The sequence below is a fragment of the Oncorhynchus tshawytscha genome, linkage group LG08 (genome assembly GCF_018296145.1).
Source record: "Oncorhynchus tshawytscha isolate Ot180627B linkage group LG08, Otsh_v2.0, whole genome shotgun sequence".
Taxonomy (NCBI): Eukaryota; Metazoa; Chordata; class Actinopteri; order Salmoniformes; family Salmonidae; genus Oncorhynchus; species Oncorhynchus tshawytscha.
This window is the reverse complement of record NC_056436.1, coordinates 90,434,995-90,455,530: the sequence shown is the minus strand read 5'-3', so window position 1 is coordinate 90,455,530 and position 20,536 is coordinate 90,434,995. Positions and strand designations below refer to the sequence as shown.

The 20,536-nt window shown below is 42.3% G+C and overlaps 1 protein-coding gene across 1 annotated transcript in view; it reads left to right on the top strand.

Annotated features, from left to right (window-relative positions):
- Positions 1 to 20,536, top strand: part of LOC112238103 (SH3 domain-binding glutamic acid-rich-like protein) — a 72,943-nt gene that overhangs the window by 34,601 nt on the left and 17,806 nt on the right. Inside the window, exon 2 of the mRNA XM_024406696.2 lies at positions 14,156 to 14,341. Within this exon, the coding sequence (XP_024262464.2) occupies positions 14,156 to 14,341 (186 nt within the window). The remainder of the gene's footprint in view (positions 1 to 14,155; positions 14,342 to 20,536) is intronic.

Genomic DNA, 20,536 nt, shown 5'->3' with positions numbered 1-20,536 from the left:
AACACTAACACTAACCCAGTCAATACAACTAACCCAGTCAATACAGTACTAACCCAGTCAATACAGCACTAACACTAACCCAGTCAATACAACACTAACCCAGTCAATACAGTACTAACCCAGTCAATACAGCACTAACCCAGTCAATACAGTACTAACCCAGTCAATACAACTAACCCAGTCAATACAGCACTAACACTAATCCAGTCAATACAACACTAACCCAGTCAATACAGCACTAACCCAGTCAATACAGTACTAACACTAACCCAGTCAATACAGTACTAACACTAACCCAGTCAATACAGTACTAACCCAGTCAATACAGCACTAACCCAGTCAATACAGCACTAACACTAACCCAGTCAATACAGTACTAACCCACTCAATACAGCACTAACACTAACCCAGTCAATACAGCACTAACCCACTCAATACAGCACTAACCCAGTCAATACAGCACTAACCAGTCAATACAGTCCAGTCAATACAGCACTAACACTAACCCAGTCAATACAGCACTAACACTAACCCAGTCAATACAGTACTAATACTAACCCAGTCAATACTGCACTAACCCAGTCAATACAGCTCTAACCCAGTCAATACAGTATTAACCCAGTCAATACAGCACTAACACTAACCCAGTCAATACAGTACTAACACTATCCCAGTCAATAGAGTACTAACCCAGTCAATACAGTACTAACCCAGTCAGTACAACACTAACACTAACCCAGTCAATACAGTACTAACCCAGTCAATACAGTACTAACCCAGTCAATACAGTACTAACCCAGTCAATACAACAGTAACCCAGTCAATACAACAGTAACCCAGTCAATACAGCACTAACCCAGTCAATAGAGTACTAACCCAGTCAATACAGCACTAACACTAACCCAGTCAATACAGTACTAACACTAACCCAGTCAATACAGCACTAACACTAACCCAGTCAATACAGTACTAACCCAGTCAATACAGCACTAACACTAACCCAGTCAATACAGCACTAACCCAGTCAATACAGCACTAACACTAACCCAGTCAATACAGTACTAACCCACTCAATACAGCACTAACACTAACCCAGTCAATACAGCACTAACCCACTCAATACAGTACTAACCCCAGTCAATACAGTACTAACCCAGTCAATACAACACTAACACTAACCCAGTCAATACAATACTAACCCAGTCAATACAGTACTAACCCAGTCAAACAGTACTAACACTAACCCAGTCAATACAACACTAACCCAGTCAATACAGTACTAACACTAACCCAGTCAATACAGCACTAACACTAACCCAGTCAATACAGCACTAACACTAACCCAGTCAATACAGTACTAACCCAGGCAATACAGTACTAACACTAACCCAGGCAATACAGTACTAACACTAACCCAGGCAATACAGTACTAACCCAGTCAATACAGCACTAACACTAACCCAGTCAATACAGCACTAACACTAACCCAGTCAATACAGCACTAACCCAGTCAATACAGCACTAACCCTAACCCAGTCAATACAGCACTAACCCAGTCAATACAGCACTAACACTAACCCAGTCAATACAGCACTAACACTAACCCAGTCAATACAGTACTAACCCAGTCAATACAGCACTAACCCAGTCAATACAGTACTAACCCAGTCAATACAGTACTAACACTAACCCAGTCAATACAGCACTAACCCAGTCAATACAGCACTAACCCAGTCAATACAGTACTAACCCAGTCAATAACCCAGTCAATACAACACTAACACTAACCCAGTCAATACAATACAGTACTAACCCATCAATCAATACAACACTAACCCAGTCAATACAGCACTAACACTAACCCAGTCAATACAGTACTAACCCAGTCAATACAGTACTAACACTAACCCAGTCAATACAGTACTAACCCAGTCAATACAGTACTAACTCAGTCAATACAGTACTAACCCAGTCAATACAACAGTAACCCAGTCAATACAACAGTAACCCAGTCAATACAGCACTAACCCAGTCAATAGAGTACTAACCCAGTCAATACAGCACTAACACTAACCCAGTCAATACAGTACTAACACTAACCCAGTCAATACAGCACTAACACTAACCCAGTCAATACAGTACTAACCCAGTCAATACAGCACTAACACTAACCCAGTCAATACAGTACTAACCCAGTCAATACAGTACTAACCCAGTCAATACAGCACTAACCCAGTCAATACAGTACTACCCCAGTCAATACAGTACTAACCCAGTCAATACAACACTAACCCAGTCAATGCAGTACTAACCCAGTCAATACAGCACTAACACTAACCCAGTCAATACAGCACTAACCTAGTCAATATGGCACTAACCCAGTCAATACAACACTAACACTAACCCAGTCAATACAGCACTAACCCAGTCAATACAACACTAACACTAACCCAGTCAATACAGTACTAACCCAGTCAATAACACTAACCCAGTCAATACAGCACTAACACTAACCCAGTCAATACAGCACTAACACTAACCCAGTCAATACAGCACTAACACTAACCCAGTCAATACAGCACTAACACTAACCCAGTCAATACAGCACTAACACTAACCCAGTCAATACAGTACTAACACTAACCCAGTCAATACAGTACTAACCCAGTCAATACAGTACTAACCCAGTCAATATACAGTAACACTAACCCAGTCAATACAGTACTAACCCAGTCAATACAGTACTAACCCAGTCAATACAGTACTAACACTAACCCAGTCAATACAACACTAACCCAGTCAATACAGTAACTAACCCAGTCAATACAGCACTAACCCACAATACAGTACTAACACTAATCCAGTCAATACAACACTAACCCAGTCAATACAGCACTAACCCAGTCAATACAGTACTAACACTAACCCAGTCAATACAGTACTAACCCAGTCAATACAGTACTAACACTAACCCAGTCAATACAGTACTAACCCAGTCAATACAGCACTAACCCAGTCAATACAGCACTAACCCTAACCCAGTCAATACAGCACTAACCCAGCAATACAATACAGCACTAACACTAACCCAGTCAATACAGCACTAACCCAGTCAATACAGCATAACCCAGTCAATACAGCACTAACCCAGTCAATACAGTACTAACCCAGTCAATACAGCACTAACACTAACCCAGTCAATACAGCACTAACACTAACCCAGTCAATACAGTACTAACACTAACCCAGTCAATACAGCACTAACACTAACCCAGTCAATACAGTACTAATACTAACCCAGTCAATACAGCACTAACCCAGTCAATACAGCACTAACCCAGTCAATACAGTATTAACCCAGTCAATACAGCACTACCACTAACCCAGTCAATACAGTACTAACACTATCCCAGTCAATAGAGTACTAACCCAGTCAATACAGTACTAACCCAGTCAATACAACACTAACACTAACCCAGTCAATACAGTACTAACCCAGTCAATACAGTACTAACCCAGTCAATACAGTACTAACCCAGTCAATACAACAGTAACCCAGTCAATACAACAGTAACCCAGTCAATACAGCACTAACCCAGTCAATAGAGTACTAACCCAGTCAATACAGCACTAACACTAACCCAGTCAATACAGTACTAACACTAACCCAGTCAATACAGCACTAACACTAACCCAGTCAATACAGTACTAACCCAGTCAATACAGCACTAACACTAACCCAGTCAATACAGTACTAACCCAGTCAATACAGCACTAACACTAACCCAGTCAATACAGTACTAACCCAGTCAATACAGCACTAACACTAACCCAGTCAATACAGCACTAACCCAGTCAATACAGTACTACCCCAGTCAATACAGTACTAACCCAGTCAATACAACACTAACACTAACCCAGTCAATACAATACTAACCCAGTCAATACAGTACTAACCCAGTCAATACAGTACTAACACTAACCCAGTCAATACAACACTAACCCAGTCAATACAGTACTAACACTAACCCAGTCAATACAGCACTAACACTAACCCAGTCAATACAGCACTAACACTAACCCAGTCAATACAGTACTAACCCAGGCAATACAGTACTAACACTAACCCAGGCAATACAGTACTAACACTAACCCAGGCAATACAGTACTAACACTAACCCAGTCAATACAGCACTAACACTAACCCAGTCAATACAGCACTAACACTAACCCAGTCAATACAGCACTAACACTAACCCAGTCAATACAGCACTAAACTAACCAGTCAATACAGCACTAACACTAACCCAGTCATTACAGCACTAACCCAGTAAACACTAACACTAACCCACTCAATACAGCACTAACCCACTCAATACAGTACTAACACTAACACACTCAATACAGTACTAACCCAGTCAATACAGCACTAACCCAGTCAATACAGTACTAACCCAGTCAATACAGTACTAACACTAACCCAGTCAATACAGCACTAACCCAGTCAATACAGTACTAACCCAGTCAATACAACACTAACCCAGTCAATACAACACTAACACTAACCCAGTCAATACAGTACTAACCCAGTCAATACAGTACTAACCCAATCAATACAGCACTAACACTAACCCAGTCAATACAGTACTAACCCAGTCAATACAGTACCAACACTAACCCAGTCAATACAGTACTAACCCAGTCAATACAGTACTAACTCAGTCAATACAGTACTAACCCAGTCAATACAACAGTAACCCAGTCAATACAACAGTAACCCAGTCAATACAGCACTAACCCAGTCAATACAGTACTAACACCCAGTCAATACAGCACTAACACTAACCCAGTCAATACAGTACTAACACTAACCCAGTCAATACAGCACTAACACTAACCCAGTCAATACAGTACTAACCCAGTCAATACAGCACTAACACTAACCCAGTCAATACAGTACTAACCCAGTCAATACAGCACTAACACTAACCCAGTCAATACAGTACTAACCCAGTCAATACAGCACTAACACTAACCCAGCAATACAGTACTAACCCAGTCAATACAGTACTACCCCAGTCAATACAGCACTAACCCAGTCAATACAACACTAACCCAGTCAATGCAGTACTAACCCAGTCAATACAGCACTAACACTAACCCAGTCAATACAGCACTAACACTAACCTAGTCAATACAGTACTAACCCAGTCAATAGAACACTAACCCAGTCAATACAGCACTAACCCAGTCAATACAGTAATAACCCAGTCAATACAGCACTAACACTAACCCAGTCAATACAGCACTAACACTAACCCAGTCAATACAGTACTAACCCAGTCAATACAGCACTAACCCAGTCAATACAGCACTAACCCAGTCAATACAGCACTAACACTAACCCAGTCAATACAGTACTAACCCAGTCAATACAGCACTAACCCAGTCAATACAGTAATAACCCAGTCAATACAGCACTAACACTAACCCAGTCAATACAGTACTAACACTAACCCAGTCAATACAGCACTAACCCAGTCAATACAGTACTAACCCAGTCAATACAGTACTAACACTAACCCAGTCAATACAACACTAACCCATTCAATACAACACTAACACTAACCCAGTCAATACAGTACTAACCCATTCAATACAGTACTAACCCAATCAATACAGCACTAACACTAACCCAGTCAATACAGTACTAACCCAGTCAATACAGTACTAACCCAATCAATACAGTACTACCCCAGTCAATACAGTACTAACCCAGTCAATACAACACTAACACTAACCCAGTCAATACAGTACTAACCCAGTCAATACAGTACTAACCCAGTCAATACAGTACTACCCCAGTCAATACAGCACTAACCCAGTCAATAGAGTACTAACACTAACCCAGTCAATACAGTACTAACACTAACCCAGTCAATACAGCACTAACCCAGTCAATACAGCACTAACACTAACCCAGTCAATACAGTACTAACCCAGTCAATACAGCACTAACACTAACCCAGTCAATACAGCACTAACACTAACCCAGTCAATACAGCACTAACACTAACCCAGTCAATACAGTACTAACCCAGTCAATACAGCACTAACACTAACCCAGTCAATACAGCACTAACACTAACCCAGTCAAACAGTACTAACCCAGTCAATACAGTACACAGTCAATACACTAACCCAGTCAATACAGCACTAACCCAGTCAATACAGTAATAACCCAGTCAATACAGCACTAACACTAACCCAGTCAATACAGCACTAACACTAACCCAGTCAATACAGCACTAACCCAGTCAATACACTAACACTAACCCAGTCAATACAGCACTAACACTAACCCAGTCAATACAGCACTAACACTAACCCAGTCAATAAAGCACTAACCCACTCAATACAGCACTAACCCAGTCAATACAGTACTAACACTAACCCAGTCAATACAGAACTAACACTAACCCAGTCAATACAGTACTAACACTAACCCAGTCAATACAGCACTAACCCAGTCAATACAGCACTAACACTAACCCAGTCAATACAGCACTAACACTAACCCAGTCAATACAGCACTAACCCAGTCAATACAACACTAACACTAACCCAGTCAATACAGCACTAACCCAGTCAATACAGTACTAACACTAACCAGTCAATACAGCACTAACACTAACCCAGTCAATACAGCACTAACCCAGTCAATCAATACAGTCAAGTACTAACCCAGTCAATACAGTACTAACACCAGTCAATACAGCACTAACCCAGTCAATACAGTACTAACCCTAACCCAGTCAATACAGCACTAACACTAACCCAGTCAATACAGCACTAACACTAACCCAGTCAATACAGCACTAACACTAACCCAGTCAATACAGCACTAACCCAGTCAATACAGCACTAACACTAACCCAGTCAATACAGCACTAACACTAACCCAGTCAATACAATACAGCACTAACACTAACCCAGTCAATACAGCACTAACACTAACCCAGTCAATACAGTACTAACACCAGTCAATACAGTACTAACACTAACCCAGTCAATACAGCACTAACACTAACCCAGTCAATACAGCACTAACACTAACCCAGTCAATACAGCACTAACACTAACCCAGTCAATACAGTACTAACCCAGTCAATACAGCACTAACACTAACCCAGTCAATACAGCACTAACACTAACCCAGTCAATACAGCACTAACCCAGTCAATACAGTACTAACCCAGTCAATACAGCACTAACCCAGTCAATACAGTAATAACCCCGTCAATACAGCACTAACACTAACCCAGTCAATACAGTACTAACCCTAACCCAGTCAATACAGCACTAACGCTAACCCAGTCAATACAGCACTAACACTAACCCAGTCAATACAGCACTAACACTAACCCAGTCAATACAGCACTAACACTAACCCAGTCAATACAGCACTAACACTAACCCAGTCAATACAGCACTAACACTAACCCAGTCAATACAGCACTAACCCAGTCAATACAGTACTAACCCAGTCAATACAGTACTAACCCAGTCAATACAGCACTAACCCAGTCAATACAGCACTAACCCTAACCCAGTCAATACAGCACTAACGCTAACCCAGTCAATACAGCACTAACACTAACCCAGTCAATACAGCACTAACACTAACCCAGTCAATACAGCACTAACCCAGTCAATACAGTACTAACACTAACCCAGTCAATACAGCACTAACACTAACCCAGTCAATACAGCACTAACACTAACCCAGTCAATACAGTACTAACCCAGTCAATACAGTACTAACACTAACCCAGTCAATACAGCACTAACACTAACCCAGTCAATACAGCACTAACACTAACCCAGTCAATACAGCACTAACACTAACCCAGTCAATACAGTACTAACCCAGTCAATACAGCACTAACACTAACCCAGTCAATACAGCACTAACACTAACCCAGTCAATACAGCACTAACCCAGTCAATACAGTACTAACCCAGTCAATACAGCACTAACCCAGTCAATACAGTAATAACCCCATCAATACAGCACTAACACTAACCCAGTCAATACAGTACTAACACTAACCCAGTCAATACAGCACTAACCCAGTCAATACAGTACTAACCCAGTCAATACAGTACTAACACTAACCCAGTCAATACAGCACTAACACTAACCCAGTCAATACAGCACTAACACTAACCCAGTCAATACAGTACTAACCCAGGCAATACAGTACTAACACTAACCCAGGCAATACAGTACTAACACTAACCCAGGCAATACAGTACTAACCCAGTCAATACAGCACTAACACTAACCCAGTCAATACAGCACTAACACTAACCCAGTCAATACAGTACTAACACTAACCCAGGCAATACAGTACTAACACTAACCCAGGCAATACAGTACTAACACTAACCCAGGCAATACAGTACTAACACTAACCCAGTCAATACAGTACTAACACTAACCCAGTCAATACAGCACTAACACTAACCCAGTCAATACAGTACTAACACTAACCCAGTCAATACAGCAATAACACTAACCCAGTCAATACAGCACTAACACTAACCCAGTCAATACAGTACTAACACTAACCCAGTCAATACAGCACTAACCCAGTCAATACAGTACTAACCCAGTCAATACAGTACTAACACTAACCCAGTCAATACAGCACTAACACTAACCCAGTCAATACAGCACTAACACTAACCCAGTCAATACAGTACTAACACTAACCCAGTCAATACAGCACAATACAGTACTAACCCAGTCAATACAGTACTAACACTAACCCAGTCAATACAGCACTAACACTAACCCAGTCAATAAGCACTAACACTAACCCAGTCAACTAACAGTACTAACACTAACACAGGCAATACAGTACTAACACTAACCCAGTCAATACAGTACTAACACTAACCCAGTCAATACAGTACTAACCCAGTCAATACAGTACTAACACTAACCCAGTCAATACAGTACTAACACTAACCCAGTCAATACAGTACTAACCCAGTCAATACAGTACTAACACTAACCCAGTCAATACAGTACTAACACTAACCCAGTCAATACAGTACTAACACTAACCCAGTCAATACAGTACTAACACTAACCCAGTCAATACAGCATTAACCCAGTCATTACAGTACTAACCCAGTCAATACAGTACTAACCCAGTCAATAGAGTACTAACCCAGTCAATAGAGTATTCTCTCTCTCCCAATTCAATTCAAAAGGTTTTATTGGCATGGGAAAGATTTTTAAGTAGATAATTAACAAATGTAATATTATGTATATATACAGTGTTATAACCATAACCAGGGAAATTTAGTAAACATAAATATGGGTTTGTATTTACAATGGTGTTTGTTCTTCACTGGTTGCCCTTTTCTTGTGCGAACAGGTCACACATCTTGCTGCTGTGATGTCACACTATGGTATTTCACCCAGTACATATGGGAGTTTATCAAAATTGGATTTGTTTTCAAAGTCTTTGTGGATCTGTGTAATCTGAGGGAAATATGTGTCTCTCATATGGTCATACATTTGTCAGGAGGTTAGGAGGTGCATGTCCGTTCCCACCTCATTTTGTGGGCAGTGTGCACACAGCCTGTCTTCTCTTGAGAGCCATGTCTGCCTATGGCAGCCTTTCTCAATAGCAAGGCTATGCTCACTGAGTCTGTACATAGTCAAGGATTTCCTTAAGTTTGGGTCGGACACAGTGGTCAGGTATTCTGCCACTGTTTACTCTCTGTTTAGGGCCAAATAGCATTCTAGTTCGCTCAGTTTTTTTGTTAATTCTTTCTTATGTGTCAGGTAATTATCATTTTGTTTTCTCATGATTTGGTTGGGTCTAATTGTGTTGCTGTCCTGGTGCTCTGTGGGGTCTGTTTGTGAACAGAGCCCCAGGACCAGCTTGCTTAGGGGACTCTTCTCCAGGTTCATCTCTCTGTAGGTGATGGCTTTGTTATGAAGGTTTGGGAATCACTTCTTTTTAGGTGATTGTAGAATTTGGCGGTTCTTTTCTGGATTTTGATAATTAGTGGGTATCGGCCTAATTCTGCTCTGTATGTATTATTTATTGTTTTACGTTGTACACGGAGGATATTTTTTAAAGAGTTCTGCAATTTGGTGTTTGTCCCATTTTGTGAATTATTGGTTGGTGAGCAGACCCCAGACCTCACAACCATAAAGGTCAATGGGTTCTATAACTGATTCAAGTATTTTTAGCCAGATCCTAATTGGTATGTAGAATTTGATGTTCCTTTTTATATCGTAGAAGGCCCTTCTTGCCTTGTCTCTCAGGCCGTTCACAGCTTTGTGGAAGGTACCTGTGGTGCTGATGTTTCGGCCGTGGTATGTATAGTTTGGTGTGGTCCAGGGCAACGGTCTCTAGATGGAGTTTGTATTTTTTGTCTTGACAACTGGAAACCATTATCTTCGTCTTCCTGAGATCTCCTTCCAGGAGGGAATGGCCCTTGAATATTTTGTTACAGCTGTTGGAGAGCATATCTTAGTCGACACCCATTCCGCATCGTTCACACCCTGAGAGGGTTTAACCCATCTCTTTAAGGACGTGATGCCATGTGGTAAACACACACTATATCAAATCAAATCTAAGTTTATTTGTCATATGCACAGGATACGGAAGGTGTAAACGCTACACTGAAATGGTTACTTGCATAGTAGCAATATCAAAAACAGAAAGTGTCCAGATAAAAAAGATTTGATATTATTTTTTATGATTATATTTTATGATTATCAGATTACGCTTACCCGACACACTTGTCTAAATTGAAGGAAATGCTATAACCACCAGACACATCTAGCTAAGTCTCTATTGTCTAGACATGTACACATGTTCATGAAATACAATAGATGGACATAATCACCCCCAGACACACCTGGCTAACTTGATGGGTCATGTAATCATCCGGCCAAAGTTAAGTCTTTTGTTTAGACATGTAGCTAGCTAGCTAACATTAGGCTAAAACTCGCAATGCAAATGGGTTTCTGATTAGAATAATAATCCTACACAGATCATACACGTGACGTTATCTAGCGAACCAGCAAGCTAACATTTGCTAGCTAACTAACAGTACGCTTTAACTTGAAATAAAAATGAATTTCTGACAAAATTAGAAATGTATATCTGAAAATGTAGCTGGACTCTAACTCATATACATGGATGAACACTTTACGGCAGACTGGAACCATTTAACGGCGTTCTGTTTGTAGCTACATCTTGTTTGGTCAGTGTTGTGTCAAGTCACTCCAGTTGACACCGTGTCAAGTCACTCCAGTTGACACTGTGTCAAGTCACTCCAGTTGACACCGTGTCAAGTCACTCCAGTTGACACCGTGTCAAGTCACTCCAGTTGACACCGTGTCAAGTCACTCCAGTTGACACCGTGTCAAGTCACTCCAGTTGACACCGTGTCAAGTCACTCCAGTTGACACCGTGGCAAGTCATTCCAGTAACCTACTTAATGTAGTGACAGTGTGGGGCAGAAGGTAACCTAGTGGTTAGAGCGTTGGGCCAGTAACCTACTTAATGTAGTGACAGTGTGGGGCGGCAGGTAGCCTAGTGGTTAGAGCGTTGGGCCAGTAACCTACTTAATGTAGTGACAGTGTGGGGCGGCAGGTAGCCTAGTGGTTAGAGCGTTGGGCCAGGTTGCTAGATCGAATCCCTGAGCTGACAAGGTAAAAATCTGTCGTTCTGCCCCTGAACAAGGCAGTTCCTAGACCTTCATTGTAAATAAGAATTTGTTCTTAACTGACTTGCCTGGTTAAATAAAATGAATACGTGGTCTGTTGTATGGTAATTTGGTATAAAACCAATTTGACATTTGCTCAGTACATTGTTTTCACTGAGGAAATGTTTGAGTCTGCTGTTAATGATAATGCAGAGGATTTTCCCAAGGTTGCTGTTGACACATATGCCATGGTACAGTAGTTATTGGGGTCAAATTTCACTCCACTTTGTGGATTGGGGTTGGTTCCAAATATTGGGGAAGATGCCCAAGCTGAGGATGATGTTAAAGAGTTTAAGAATAGCCCATTTGAATTTGTGGTCTGTATATTTTATCATTTTGTTTAGGATGGCATCAACACCACAGGCCTTTTTGGGTTGGAGGGTTTGTATTTTGGCCTGAAGTTCATTCAATGTAATTGGAGAATCCAGTGGGTTTCTGTTCTTTAATAGTTGTTTCTAAGATTTGTATTTGATCATGTATATGTTTTTTCTGTTCTCAGTACAGCTGACTCTACACAGTTCTCAGTACAGCTGACTCTACACAGTTCTCAGTACAGCTGACTCTACACAGTTCTCAGTACAGCTGACTCTACACAGCTCTCAGTACAGCTGACTCTACACAGTTCTCAGTACAGCTGACTCTACACAGTTCTCGGTACAGCTGACTCTACACAGCTCTCAGTACAGCTGACTCTACACAGTTCTCAGTACAACTGACTCTACACAGCTCTCAGTACAGCTGACTCTACACAGCTGTCAGTACAGCTGACTCTACACAGCTCTCAGTACAGCTGACTCTACACAGCTCTCAGTACAGCTGACTCTACACAGTTCTCAGTACAGCTGATTCTACACACACAGCTCTCAGTACAGCTGACTCTACACAGTTCTCAGTACAGCTGACTCTACACAGTTCTCAGTACAGCTGACTCTACACAGTTCTCAGTACAGCTGACTCTACACAGTTCTCAGTACAGCTGACTCTACACAGTTCTCAGTACAGCTGACTCTACACAGTTCTCAGTACAGCTGACTCTACACAGTTCTCAGTACAGCTGACTCTACACAGTTCTCAGTACAGCTGACTCTACACAGTTCTCAGTACAGCTGACTCTACACAGTTCTCAGTACAGCTGACTCTACACAGCTCTCAGTACAGCTGACTCTACACAGTTCTCAGTACAGCTGACTCTACACAGTTCTCAGTACAGCTGATTCTACACAGTTCTCAGTACAGCTGACTCTACACAGCTCTCAGTACAGCTGACTCTACACAGTTCTCAGTACAGCTGACTCTACACAGCTCTCAGTACAGCTGACTCTACAAATCAAATCAAATGTATTTATATAGCCCTTCGTACATCAGCTGATATCTCAAAGTGCTGTATAGAAACCCAGCCTAAAACCCCAAACAGCAAGCAATGCAGGTGTAGAAGCACGGTGGCTAGGAAAAACTCCCTAGAAAGGCCAAAACCTAGGAAGAAACCTAGAGAGGAACCAGGCTATGTGGGGTGGCCAGTCCTCTTCTGGCTGTGCCGGGTAGAGATTATAACAGAACATGGCCAAGATGTTCAAATGTTCATAAATGACCAGCATGGTCGAATAATAATAAGGCACAACAGTTGAAACTGGAGCAGCAGCACAGTCAGGTGGAAGTTGAAACTGGAGCAGCAGCATGGCCAGGTGGACTGGGGACAGCAAGGAGTCATCATGTCAGGTAGTCCTGGGGCATGGTCCTAGGGCTCAGGTCAGTTGAAACTGGAACAGCAGCATGGCCAGGTGGACTGGGGACAGCAAGGAGTCATCATGTCAGGTAGTCCTGGGGCATGGTCCTAGGGCTCAGGTCCTCCGAGAGAGAGAAAGAAAGAGAGAAGGAGAGAATTAGAGAACGCACACTTAGATTCACACAGGACACCGAATAGGACAGGAGAAGTACTCCAGATATAACAAACTGACCCCAGCCCCCCGACACATAAACTACTGCAGCATAAATACTGGAGGCTGAGACAGGAGGGGTCAGGAGACACTGTGGCCCCATCCGAGGACACCCCCGGACAGGGCCAAACAGGAAGGATATAACCCCACCCACTTTGCCAAAGCACAGCCCCCACACCACTACACAGTTCTCAGTACAGCTGACTCTACACAGCTCTCAGTACAGCTGACTCTACACAGCTCTCAGTACAGCTGATTCTACACAGCTCTCAGTACAGCTGACTCTACACAGCTCTCAGTACAGCTGACTCTACACAGCTCTCAGTACAGCTGACTTCAGTTACTCACAGAACAGGTAACAAAAATAAAGACAATATGAATATGAAATGAACACATCCCTCCTCCCCTTCTTACAGATAAAGAAACAGCAGCAGGATGTGATGGGCTTCCTGTCAGCCAATAAGATTGAGTTTGAGGAGTGTGACATCGCTGCCAATGAGGACAACAGGAAGTGGATGAGAGAGAATGTTCCGGAGGAGGCTCGACCCGCTGCAGGGAACCCTCTACCGCCTCAGATCTTCAACCAGGACAGATACTGCGGGGTGGGTGCAGGATAATGAGCGATAGTGAATTCTAATGGATTGGTATCATGCATTGACTCACTCAGCAGGTGTACGAGCATCATTCTGTTTCTAGGTTAGTCTGTAACAGCCCTACTAGAATAGCTTTCATTAGATTGACCCAGTTTTTCTGTCCAGGTTTAGAGAGTTGAATGTGGGTTCAGCTCAGTCAGTCAGGCATCATGTTGACTAATAGAGGATGTAGTAGAGGGGTGATGAGATTATGGTGTAAAGGACTAATAGAGGATATAGTAGAGGGGTGATGAGGTTATGGTGTAAAGGACTAATAGAGGATATAGTAGAGGGGTGATGAGGTTATGGTATAAAGGACTAATAGAGGCTGTAGTAGAGGGGTGATGAGGTTATGGTATAAAGGACTAATAGAGGCTGTAGTAGAGGGGTGATGAGGTTATGGTGTAAAGGACTAATAGAGGATGTAGTAGAGGGGTGATGAGGTTATGGTATAAAGGACTGATAGAGGATGTAGTAGAGGGGTGATGAGGTTATGGTACAAAGGACTAATAGAGGCTGTAGTAGAGGGGTGATGAGGTTATGGTATAAAGGACTAATAGAGGATGTAGTAGAGGGGTGATGAGGTTATGGTACAAAGGACTAATAGAGGCTGTAGTAGAGGTGTGATGAGGTTATGGTATAAAGGACTAATAGAGGCTGTAGTAGAGGGGTGATGAGGTTATGGTGTAAAGGACTAATAGAGGATGTAGTAGAGGGGTGATGAGGTTATGGTATAAAGGACTAATAGAGGATGTAGTAGAGGGGTGATGAGGTTATGGTATAAAGGACTAATAGAGGATGTAGTAGAGGGGTGATGAGGTTATGGTATAAAGGACTAATAGAGGCTGTAGTAGAGGGGTGATGAGGTTATGGTATAAAGGACTAATAGAGGCTGTAGTAGAGGGGTGATGAGGTTATGGTATAAAGGACTAATAGAGGCTGTAGTAGAGGGGTGATGAGGTTATGGTATAAAGGACTAATAGAGGCTGTAGTAGAGGGGTGATGAGGTTATGGTATAAAGGACTAATAGAGGCTGTAGTAGAGGGGTGATGAGGTTATGGTATAAAGGACTAATAGAGGCTGTAGTAGAGGGGTGATGAGGTTATGGTATAAAGGACTAATAGAGGCTGTATGTAGAGGGGTGATGAATGGTATAAAGGACTAATAGAGGATGTAGTAGAGGGGTGATGAGGTTATGGTATAAAGGACTAATAGAGGCTGTAGTAGAGGGGTGATGAGGTTATGGTACAAAGGACTAATAGAGGCTGTAGTAGAGGGTTCAATAACACAAAGACAGAGGAGATGACATGAAGCGTGTGTGTGTGTGTGTGTGTGTGTGTGTGTGTGTGTGTGTGTGTGTGTGTGTGTGTGTGTGTGTTGTAACGTAACTGTTTTTGCTGTTGGGTGTGAAGCCAGCTTGTCCTGTGAGATAATAAAATAAGCTGGACTTGCTATTATTGAATAGCTCCTGTTAACCTTCTCTCTCTCCTTCAGAACTACATGGCTGTAGGGTTTATAAGGGGTTTATCTCTCTCTCCTTCAGAACTACATGGCTGTAGGGTTTATAAGGGATTTATCTCTCTCTCCTTCAGAACTACATGGCTGTAGGGTTTATTAGGGGTTCATCTCTCTCTCCGTACAGAACTACATGGCTGTAGGGTTTATCTCTCTGTCCTCCAGAACTACATGGCTGTAGGGTTTATAAGGGGTTTATCTCTCTCTCCTTCAGAACTACATGGCTGTAGGGTTTATAAGGGATTTATCTCTCTCTCCTTCAGAACTACATGGCTGTAGGGTTTATCTCTCTCTCCTTCAGAACTACATGGCTGTAGGGTTTATCTCTCTCTCCTTCAGAACTACATGGCTATAGGGTTTATCTCTCTCTCCTTCAGAACTACATGGCTGTAGGGTTTATAAGGGGTTTATCTCTCTCTCCTTCAGAACTACATGGCTGTAGGGTTTATAAGGGGTTTATCTCTCTCTCCGTACAGAACTACGAGGTTGTAGGGTTTATAAGGGGTTTATCTCTCTCTCCTTCAGAACTACATGGCTGTAGGGTTTATAAGGGGTTTATCTCTCTCTCCTTCAGAACTACATGGCTGTAGGGTTTATAAGGGTTTTATCTCCTTCAGAACTACATGGCTGTAGGGTTTATAATGGAGTTATCTCTCTCCTTCAGAACTACATGGCTGTAGGGTTTCTCTCTCTCCTTCAGAACTACATGGCTGTAGGGTTTATAATGGCTGGGGTTTATCTCTCTCTCCTTCAGGCTGTAGGGTTTATAAGGGGTTTATCTCTCTCTCCTTCAGAACTACATGGCTGTAGGGTTTATAATGGGTTTATCTCTCTCCTTCAGAACTACATGGCTGTTGGGCTTATAAGGGGTTTATCTCTCTCTCCTTCAGAACTACAAGGCTGTAGGGTTTATAAGGGATTTATCTCTCTCTCCTTCAGAATTACATGGCTGTAGGGTTTATCTCTCTCTCTCCTTCAGAACTACATGGCTGTAGGGTTTATAAGGGGTTTATCCCTCTCTCCCTCAGAACAACATGGCTGTAGGGTTTATCTCTCTCCTTCAGAACTACATGGCTGTAGGGTTTATAAGGGGTTTATCTCTCTCTCCTTCAGAACTACATGGCTGTAGGGTTTATAAGGGGTTTATCTCTCTCCTTCAGAACTACATGGCTGTAGGGTTTATCAGAACTACATGGCTGTAGGGTTTATCTCTCTCCTTCAGAACTACATGGCTGTAGGGTTTATAAGGGGTTTATCTCTCTCCTTCAGAACTACATGGCTGTAGGGTTTATAAGGGGTTTATGTCTCTCTCCTTCAGAACTACATGGCTGTAGGGTTTATAAGGGGTTTATCTCTCTCTCCTTCAGAACTACATGGCTGTAGGGTTTATAAGGGGTTTATCTCTCTCTCCTTCAGAACTACATGGCTGTAGGGTTTATAAGGGTTTATCTCTCTCTCCTTCAGAACTACATGGCTGTAGGGTTTATAAGGGGTTTATCCCTCTCTCCTTCAGAACTACATGGCTGTAGGGTTTATCTCTCTCTCCTTCAGAACTACATGGCTGTAGGGTTTATAAGGGGTTTATCTCTCTCTCCTTCAGAACTACATGGCTGTAGGGTTTATAAGGGGTTTATCTCTCTCTCCTTCAGAACTACATGGCTGTAGGGTTTATAAGGGGTTTATCTCTCTCTCTCCTTCAGAACTACATGGCTGTGGGTTTATAAGGGGTTTATCTCTCTCTCCTTCAGAACTACATGGCTGTAGGGTTTATAAGGGGTTTATCTCTCTCTCCTTCAGAACTACATGGCTGTAGGGTTTATAAGGGGTTTATCTCTCTGTCCTTCAGAACTACATCGCTGTAGGGTTTATAAGGGGTTTATCTCTCTCTCCTTCAGAACTACGAGGCTGTAGGGTTTATAAGGGGTTTATCTCTCTCTCCTTCAGAACTACATGGCTGTTGGGCTTATAAGGGGTTTATCTCTCTCTCCTTCAGAACTACATGGCTGTAGGGTTTATAAGGGGTTTATCTCTCTCCTTCAGAACTACATGGCTGTAGGGTTTATAAGGGGTTTATCTCTCTCCTTCAGAACTACATGGCTGTAGGGTTTATAAGGGTTTATCTCTCTCTCCTTCAGAACTACATGGCTGTAGGGTTTATAAGGGGTTTATCTCTCTCCTTCAGAACTACATGGCTGTAGGGTTTATAAGGGGTTTATCTCTCTCCTTCAGAACTACATGGCTGTAGGGTTTATAAGGGGTTTATCTCTCTCCTTCAGAACTACATGGCTGTAGGGTTTATCTCTCTCTCCTTCAGAACTACATGGCTGTAGGGTTTATAAGGGGTTTATCTCTCTCTCCTTCAGAACTACATGGCTGTAGGGTTTATAAGGGGTTTATCTCTCTCTCCTTCAGAACTACATGGCTGTAGGGTTTATAAGGGGTTTATCTCTCTCTCCTTCAGAACTACATGGCTGTAGGGTTTATCTCTCTCTCCTTCAGAACTACATGGCTGTAGGGTTTTATTATCTCTCTCCTTCAGAACTACATGGCTGTAGGGTTTATAAGGGGTTTATCTCTCTCTCCTTCAGAACTACATGGCTGTAGGGTTTATAAGGGGTTTATCTCTCTCTCCTTCAGAACTACATGGCTGTAGGGTTTATAAGGGGTTTATCTCTCTCTCCTTCAGAACTACATGGCTGTAGGGTTTATAAGGGGTTCATCTCTCTGTCCTTCAGAACTACATGGCTGTAGGGTTTATAAGGGGTTTATCTCTGTCTCCTTCAGAACTACATGGCTGTAGGGTTTATAAGGGATTTATCTCTCTCTCCTTCAGAACTACATGGCTGTAGGGTTTATAAGGGGTTTATCTCTCTCTCTCCGTACAGAACTGCGAGGTTGTAGGGTTTATAAGGGGTTTATCTCTCTCTCCTTCAGAACTACATGGCTGTAGGGTTTATAAGGGGTTTATCTCTCTCTCCTTCAGAACTACATGGCTGTAGGGTTTATAAGGGGTTTATCTCTCTCCTTCAGAACTACATGGCTGTAGGGTTTATAAGGGGTTTATCTCTCTCTCCTTCAGAACTACATGGCTGTAGGGTTTATAAGGGTTTATCTCTCTCTCCTTCAGAACTACATGGCTGTAGGGTTTATCTCTCTCTCTCCTTCAGAACTACATGGCTGTAGGGTTTATAAGGGGTTTATCCCTCTCTCCCTCAGAACAACATGGCTGTAGGGTTTATCTCTCTCCTTCAGAACTACATGGCTGTAGGGTTTATAAGGGGTTTATCTCTCTCTCCTTCAGAACTACATGGCTGTAGGGTTTATAAGGGGTGTATCTCTCTCCTTCAGAACTACATGGCTGTAGGGTTTATCTCTCTCTCCTTCAGAACTACATGGCTGTAGGGTTTATAAGGGGTTTATCTCTCTCCTTCAGAACTACATGGCTGTAGGGTTTATAAGGGGTTTATCTCTCTCCTTCAGAACTACATGGCTGTAGGGTTTATAAGGGGTTTATCTCTCTCTCCTTCAGAACTACATGGCTGTAGGGTTTATAAGGGTTTATCTCTCTCTCCTTCAGAACTACATGGCTGTAGGGTTTATAAGGGGTTTATCTCTCTCCTTCAGAACTACATGGCTGTAGGGTTTATAAGGGGTTTATCTCTCTCTCCTTCAGAACGACATGGCTGTAGGGTTTATCTCTCTCTCCTTCAGAACTACATGGCTGTAGGGTTTATAAGGGGTTTATCTCTCTCTCCTTCAGAACTACATGGCTGTAGGGTTTATAAGGGATTTATCTCTCTCCTTCAGAACTATATGGCTGTAGGGTTTATAAGGGGTTTATCTCTCTCTCCTTCAGAACTACATGGCTGTAGGGTTTATAAGGGGTTTATCTCTCTCTCCTTCAGAACTACATGGCTGTAGGGTTTATAAGGGGTTTATCTCTCTCTCCTTCAGAACTACATGGCTGTAGGGTTTATAAGGGGTTTATCTCTCTAGGGTCCTTCAGAACTACATGGCTGTAGGGTTTATAAGGGGTTTATCTCTCTCTCCTTCAGAACTACATGGCTGTAGGGTTTATAAGGGGTTTATCTCTCTCTCCTTCAGAACTACATGGCTGTAGGGTTTATAAGGGTTTATCTCTCTCTCCTTCAGAACTACATGGCTGTAGGGTTTATAAGGGGTTTATCTCTCTCCTTCAGAACTACATGGCTGTAGGGTTTATAAGGGGTTTATCTCTCTCCTTCAGAACTACATGGCTGTAGGGTTTATCTCTCTCCTTCAGAACTACATGGCTGTAGGGTTTATAAGGGGTTTATCTCTGTCTCCTTCAGAACTACATGGCTGTAGGGTTTATAAGGGGTTTATCTCTCTCCTTCAGAACTACATGGCTGTAGGGTTTATAAGGGGTTTATCTCTCTCCTTCAGAACTACATGGCTGTAGGGTTTATCTCTCTCTCCTTCAGAACTACATGGCTGTAGGGTTTATAAGGGGTTTATCTCTGTCTCCTTCAGAACTACATGGCTGTAGGGTTTATAAGGGGTTTATCTCTCTCTCCTTCAGAACTACATGGCTGTAGGGTTTATAAGGGGTTTATCTCTGTCTCCTTCAGAACTACATGGCTGTAGGGTTTATAAGGGGTTTATCTCTCT